The sequence below is a fragment of the Somniosus microcephalus genome, chromosome 5, assembly GCF_052327205.1.
Source record: "Somniosus microcephalus isolate GS21.2 chromosome 5, FLI_Smic_1.0, whole genome shotgun sequence".
NCBI classification, from domain to species: domain Eukaryota; kingdom Metazoa; phylum Chordata; class Chondrichthyes; order Squaliformes; family Somniosidae; genus Somniosus; species Somniosus microcephalus.
In genome coordinates, this window is record NC_140991.1 from 25,756,080 (window position 1) to 25,763,579 (window position 7,500).

At 52.1% G+C, this 7,500-nt stretch overlaps 1 protein-coding gene across 2 annotated transcripts in view; it reads right to left on the reverse strand.

Moving 5' to 3' along the window:
* Positions 1–7,500, reverse strand: part of LOC147116964 (WD repeat-containing protein 48) — a 144,462-nt gene that overhangs the window by 48,002 nt on the left and 88,960 nt on the right. For both annotated transcript variants that reach the window (XM_085987467.1, XM_085987468.1), the window contains exon 11: positions 3,219–3,316. In XM_085987467.1, the coding sequence (XP_085843593.1) occupies positions 3,219–3,316 (98 nt within the window). The remainder of the gene's footprint in view (positions 1–3,218; positions 3,317–7,500) is intronic.

The window sequence follows — 7,500 nt, forward strand, 5'->3', positions numbered from 1 at the left end:
CCAACCCCCAACAACAATTCACACAGGCAGAGAGAGTCCACCTCTAATGCATATAAAAGGGAAAACTTGGAAAGTATCACTGGGAGAGAGAGGGGGGGGGGCGAGAGAGAGAGAGGGGGGCGCGAGAGAGAGAGAGGGGGGCGAGAGAGAGAGAGAGAGAGAGAGAGGGGGGCGAGAGAGAGAGAGAGAGAGGGGGGGCGAGAGAGAGGGGGCGAGAGAGAGAGAGAGAGGGGGGCGAGAGAGAGAGGGGGCGAGAGAGAGAGAGGGGGGCGAGAGAGAGAGAGAGAGAGAGAGAGGGGGGGCGAGAGAGAGAGGGGGCGAGAGAGAGAGAGGGGGGCGAGAGAGAGAGAGGGGGGCGAGAGAGAGAGAGGGGGGCGAGAGAGAGAGAGGGGGGCGAGAGAGAGAGAGGGGGGCGAGAGAGAGAGAGGGGGGCGAGAGAGAGAGAGGGGGCGAGAGAGAGAGAGGGGGCGAGAGAGAGAGAGAGAGGGGGGCGAGAGAGAGAGAGAGGGGGCGAGAGAGAGAGAGAGGGGGCGAGAGAGAGAGAGAGGGGGGCGAGAGAGAGAGAGAGGGGGGCGAGAGAGAGAGAGAGGGGGGCGAGAGAGAGAGAGGGGGGCGAGAGAGAGAGAGAGAGGGGGGCGAGAGAGAGAGAGGGGGGCGAGAGAGAGAGAGGGGGGCGAGAGAGAGAGAGGGGGGCGAGAGAGAGAGAGGGGGGCGAGAGAGAGAGAGGGGGCGAGAGAGAGAGAGGGGGGCGAGAGAGAGAGAGGGGGCGAGAGAGAGAGAGGGGGGCGAGAGAGAGAGAGGGGGCGAGAGAGAGAGAGGGGGGCGAGAGAGAGAGAGGGGGCGAGAGAGAGAGAGGGGGGCGAGAGAGAGAGAGGGGGGCGAGAGAGAGAGAGGGGGGCGAGAGAGAGAGAGGGGGGCGAGAGAGAGAGAGGGGGGCGAGAGAGAGAGAGAGGGGGGCGAGAGAGAGAGAGGGGGGCGAGAGAGAGAGAGGGGCGAGAGAGAGAGAGGGGGCGAGAGAGAGAGAGGGGGCGAGAGAGAGAGAGGGGGCGAGAGAGAGAGAGGGGGCGAGAGAGAGAGAGGGGGCGAGAGAGAGAGAGAGGGGGCGAGAGAGAGAGAGGGGGCGAGAGAGAGAGAGGGGGCGAGAGAGAGAGAGGGGGCGAGAGAGAGAGAGGGGGCGAGAGAGAGAGAGGGGGCGAGAGAGAGAGAGGGGGGCGAGAGAGAGAGAGGGGGCGAGAGAGAGAGAGGGGGGCGAGAGAGAGAGAGGGGGCGAGAGAGAGAGAGGGGGCGAGAGAGAGAGAGGGGGGCGAGAGAGAGAGAGGGGGCGAGAGAGAGAGAGGGGGGCGAGAGAGAGAGAGGGGGGCGAGAGAGAGAGAGGGGGCGAGAGAGAGAGAGGGGGCGAGAGAGAGAGAGGGGGCGAGAGAGAGAGAGGGGGCGAGAGAGAGAGAGGGGGCGAGAGAGAGAGAGGGGGGCGAGAGAGAGAGAGGGGGGCGAGAGAGAGAGAGGGGGCGAGAGAGAGAGAGGGGGCGAGAGAGAGAGAGGGGGCGAGAGAGAGAGAGGGGGCGAGAGAGAGAGAGGGGGGCGAGAGAGAGAGAGGGGGCGAGAGAGAGAGAGGGGGCGAGAGAGAGAGAGGGGGGCGAGAGAGAGAGAGGGGGGCGAGAGAGAGAGAGGGGGGCGAGAGAGAGAGAGGGGGGCGAGAGAGAGAGAGGGGGCGAGAGAGAGAGAGGGGGCGAGAGAGAGAGAGGGGGCGCGAGAGAGAGAGGGGGGGCGAGAGAGAGAGAGGGGGGCGAGAGAGAGAGAGGGGGGCGAGAGAGAGAGAGGGGGGCGAGAGAGAGAGAGGGGGGCGAGAGAGAGAGAGGGGGGCGAGAGAGAGAGAGGGGGGCGAGAGAGAGAGAGGGGGGCGAGAGAGAGAGAGGGGGGCGAGAGAGAGAGAGGGGGGCGAGAGAGAGAGAGGGGGGCGAGAGAGAGAGAGGGGGGCGAGAGAGAGAGAGGGGGGCGAGAGAGAGAGAGGGGGGCGAGAGAGAGAGAGGGCGAGAGAGAGAGGGGGCGAGAGAGAGAGAGGGGGGCGAGAGAGAGAGAGGGGGGCGAGAGAGAGAGAGGGGGGCGAGAGAGAGAGAGGGGGGCGAGAGAGAGAGAGGGGGGCGAGAGAGAGAGAGGGGGGCGAGAGAGAGAGAGGGGGGCGAGAGAGAGAGAGGGGGGCGAGAGAGAGAGAGGGGGGCGAGAGAGAGAGAGGGGGGCGAGAGAGAGAGAGGGGGGCGAGAGAGAGAGAGGGGGGCGAGAGAGAGAGAGGGGGGCGAGAGAGAGAGAGGGGGGCGAGAGAGAGAGAGGGGGGCGAGAGAGAGAGAGGGGGGCGAGAGAGAGAGAGGGGGGCGAGAGAGAGAGAGGGGGGCGAGAGAGAGAGAGGGGGGCGAGAGAGAGAGAGGGGGGCGAGAGAGAGAGAGGGGGGCGAGAGAGAGAGAGGGGGGCGAGAGAGAGAGAGGGGGGCGAGAGAGAGAGAGAGGGGGGCGAGAGAGAGAGAGGGGGCGAGAGAGAGAGGGGGCGAGAGAGAGAGAGGGGGCGAGAGAGAGGGGGCGAGAGAGAGAGAGGGGGCGAGAGAGAGGGGGCGAGAGAGAGAGAGGGGGCGAGAGAGAGAGAGGGGGGCGAGAGAGAGAGAGGGGGGCGAGAGAGAGAGGGGGGCAGAGAGAGAGAGGGGGGCGAGAGAGAGAGAGGGGGGCGAGAGAGAGAGAGGGGGCGAGAGAGAGAGAGAGGGGGGCGAGAGAGAGAGAGGGGGGCGAGAGAGGGGGGGCGAGAGAGAGAGAGAGGGGCGAGAGAGAGAGAGAGAGAGAGGGGGGCGAGAGAGAGAGGGGGGCGAGAGAGAGAGAGGGGGGCGAGAGAGAGAGAGAGAATACGGAACACTCTGTTGCAGATGCAGTTTATCCGGCCAATTTGGTAAACCAAGCAGCATCTGCCCAAACCAAATGCATGAAAAGCAACATAGGCACTTTGCTCAAAAGCCAGCCATCGAACCTTAATGTCCTTTTGCACATTGAACCGATTCATCTCGTTTCAACCGAGGTCAGGCAAACTGGTCAAATCAGGTCAGTACGGACCAGACCAATCCACTATAAGCCGTTTCCACTGCATTTGATGGCGATGGGCACAAGGGAAGGTTTATTCGCAATCTGCCCTTAAGGTAAAGCCATTAGGCTGCACAACGCCCCGACTTAAAAATCTGGACTCACCTTCAGCACATCCCAGAATGCCACAATGTTGTTCGTATCTTTGGTCACGATGTGTCTCTTATCATTCAGTATATGACACTGGATGATGCTTGCACCCCCTAGAGGACACAGAGAAAACAAGATTTCACAAATGAGGTTGAATTTTGCAATTATAGTTTTTAAAAAAATATATGGAGGGATAGAAGAAACTAGGGAGAATTAACAGCACAGAAACAGGCCATTCGGCCCAACAGGTCCACGCCGGTGCTAATGTTCCACACGAGCCTCCTCCTACGAGTATTTCCATACGGACTACTTACTGAGGCCTTCCAGTTCAGTTTGGATTTGCTAATTTGTACTTGCAAAGATAAATCTTTGGGGGAAAATGATTTGTAGGGTGCAGACATATTTCAAGAGTGGATAAGTCTTTAGACTGCTGGTAGATTCAGGGAAATTCCAGTATCCCTGTGAGTGTTATTTTTTGTTGTGGTTGCAATTTTCAACCCATAAACTGCAATGTTGAAAATCACATCATTGTTGCTAGATTATCTCAAAACCTGAAACTTATTTTACACACTTAATTTTTTCTCATCATTTGCCCCTTTTCTCTCTTTCACCTATTTATTAGTCCAACTAATTTCTGATCAATACACTTTATTCTAACAATTCTGCACTTTTTTTTGATATTTCCCTCCAATTTTCTCCTCTCCTCAGTACTGGGGAATAGTTCTATTGATGCCAGCAGCCCACTAGCACTTTAGCCAAGTGACGATTATTTAACTGCAAGTCCAGTTAGGGAGAGTTTCAGTGGGCTATTCTGTTGCTGGAGACATGACATCTAGGCTATCATCCTGCCCACATGCATGTACACAGAGTCTCGGCAGAGTTTGCCGGACATAATTTCTAAAGCATTTTATGTGTCTTTTTACACACAATGGTAAAATTGGGCACTGATTGGAGCAGTTTTTACAGCCAAAGACAGATTAAAGTGCCAGAACTCTCTCATGCTTGCACAATAGATGCAACTGAATCAATTTTACATCAAGCCAGGGAAGAAACTGAAGAATGAATGATCTTTTCCATGGTACACTAAAGATTAACAAAGTCAGCCACACCATTTGTCAATTGTAGTCAAATTGGATACAACTGGTCCTGCAATATTGCCCATAATTTATGTTCCAAAGGCCAAGTGCTGAATTAGAAGACTAATTGAAAACCCCTAGACATGATAGAAAGTAGGCCCCCCCTCTCTCTTCTGCTGCAATGGTAACAGGTAAACCCAGAGCTTTACTTTGGCTGAGTAAATGTTGCCCAACTCCTGCTTGGCAGGTGATGATAAACCTCCATTTAAATTTGTATGCAAAAGGGCCGGAATTACGTGCAACACCATCTGGGAGAGAGCTCTAAAGCTAAGGAGGTAGCGTGTAAAATTTCAGAGCTAATATTCCATGTGGACTTTTCACGTTGATGCAAAATGGTGAGATACACCAGTTCCTGGCACAGAGGTGCTGGCTTAAACATTAGTAATTCTTATAGTATTACTTTGGTCCTGATTTATACGAAACCAATAATTTGGCCACATCTGTGCAATGTTGTAGGGGGTGTATTCCAGCATAAAACAGAACAGCTTCATCCAGTTCAATGGGGTTGTCATAAGACTACATCAAATCTGAATGCAGAAAATGGGCTGTCTCTGTAACTTACAAAATAGTTATATGTATTATTGGGCATAATACAGGAAACTCTCTTAACCGGCAACATTCAGGAGTAGGTTCAGGTAAGTTTTACTATGTATTAGTGGCCGTGTAACCAGGGTTCCTGCATCTGTGGCCGTGTAACCGGGACTCCTGTACAAGTGCCGTGTAACCGGGGCGCCTGCACCTGCGGCCGTGTACGGGGCTCTCATACCTTGGTAAGTATACCTCTCTGTAATCCAGACTTTTTGATCAACCGGCACCACGCCGGTCCCGTTGGTGCCAGATAAAAAAGTGTTTCCTGTAATATGTATTATGGGCTGGAAAGAAAGAGGGTGCTGCTTCTGACTGCAGCAGGCAAGTCCAGGCAATTTTAAAGAACTTTCCTATGCACGGTTGCCTGATTTCATCTGAGCTACACCAGGGGAAATTACCAAGCAGAGGAACTAGATGCTGGTCATTCAGCTGGGTGGGACTGCCCTCGCCTGGTTCCATTCTTATCTATCCAGTCGCAGCCAGAGAATCACCTGCAATGGCTTCTCTTCCTGCTCCCGCACCTTTACCTCCGGAGTGTCAGTCAAGGATCTATCCTTGGCTCCTTCCTATTTCTCATCTATATGCTGCCCCATGGCAACATCATCCAAAAACATGTCAGGTTCCACATGTACCAAAACCCAGCACTTTCAGCACCACCTCTCTCGACTCCTCCACTGTCTCTGATTTGTCACACTGCTTGTTTGACATCCAGTCCTGGATGAGGAGAAATTTCTTCCAACTAAATATTGGGAAGACTGAAGCCATTGTCTTTGGTCCCCACCACAAAACTCTGTTCCCTAGCCACCGACTCCATCCCTTTCCCTTATACAGGAAACTTTTTTTTATCCGGCACCGACGGGACCGACGTGGTGCCGGTTCATCAAAAATTCCGGATAACCGAAAGCTATAGTAAAAGATACGGAGAGATGAGAGCTCCGTATAAAGCAACAAACCCCGTTGCTTAGCAACAGGTTCAGAACAATGGCCACAAGTTCCAAGCGTCTCTGTAGCTTAGCAACAGCTGCAGCCACACCCTTGCACAGCAACAGATCGAGGGAAGGCAAGTACAATATGAAGTAAAACTTACCTGAACCTACTCCTGAATTTTGCCGGTTAACCGAGATTTCCGGTTATTTAGGTGCCGGTAAATCGAAAGTTTCCTGTAACTGTCTGAGGCTGAACCAGAGCATTTGCAAACTTGGTGTTATATTTGATCACTCCACCACTGGCGGCCGTGCCTTCAGCTGCCCAGGTCCTAAGCTCTGGAATTCCCTCCCTAAACCTCTCCGCCTCGCTCTCCTCCTTTAAGATGCACCTTAAAACCTACCTCTTTGATCAAGCTGTCCCAATATTGGCTTTTGTGTCACGGTGCCAAATTTTGTTTGATAACGCTCCTGTGAACTTGGGCCGTTTTACTAAGCTAAAGGCACTATATAAATGCAAGTTGTTGTTGCTTAGTACCTGAAGCAAGCTTTGTGCTTTTACAGAGAAGAGGAAAGTGGGCAATGCCAGAGTCAAGTTTAGTATTTCTCATGGCTGAGCATCAGGGGATAAGTTTTATAGGAAGATAGTTAATGCTAACATTAAAACTACTGACATGGAAGACTTCTTTTGGCATAAAGACATTAATATAGCTGCTCAGTTTGGAGCTAGTGGACATTCCTATGTATTTGTACCACCAGTATCTTGCTGTGCCTTTCTGCCTCTGTGCAATATCAAACTCGTACATAAATCGAACTATTAGTTATCCTGAACACAAAAGTCTAACAGTGTGTTACTTATGGTCTTTTAGAGTAGGCAGCAGAAAATGGTGGGATTCCATGTGCTTTCCAGTATGATATACCATAATTGAGAGAGTCCCATGCCAGGCTATCCCACTCTTGGCACCCATAAGGATGCAGGTTTTGGTTTATAAAAGACTACATCTGTGTATGGAAGCTGCCTCTTCACTGAGAAAACAAAGAAAATAAAAGTTGGGAGAAAGCCCAGACCATAACAGATCGGATAACTTTATGAGGTCAAGATAACTTTCTGTTCGAGACTGCTGAATGTGACCTCTCAAAACAGCCAAAACTCACGGTAGGTATTTTCTTCAAAACAATGAAGGCTGGGCGGGAGTGGGGAGGTAAACAGGCATACTGGATTATAGAGTTTAACAGCAAACATCAATTCTGCTTCATTATAAGCCAACTAAAGTTGAATTACTGTGGACAGTGGACCTGGTATTTGTAGTGTGCCCATCTCCACAGAAAGACCGAGAGACACTTACTAAATGTGGATTAAAACAGTGTTTTGGGTGAGTTTCACTGGAGCTACCAGCTTCCCCAAGATGTATAGTTTTGCTTTTTAAAGAGACAGCAGACACTGCAATGTTTCAACTGGGTTCACAACAATGAGAAAATTTTGTGCACACATACCGACGGCATTCAAACAACTCGTTATTCATTTGACTACTCACTAAATTATTTCAAGTTATTTTAAAACATTGTTAAACAGTTCTGCTTACTATTTGTTGACAGCATTCTGCTTCTGGCTTGGCGAGTTTATCCACTGAATAGCGGAGCTGTATAGAT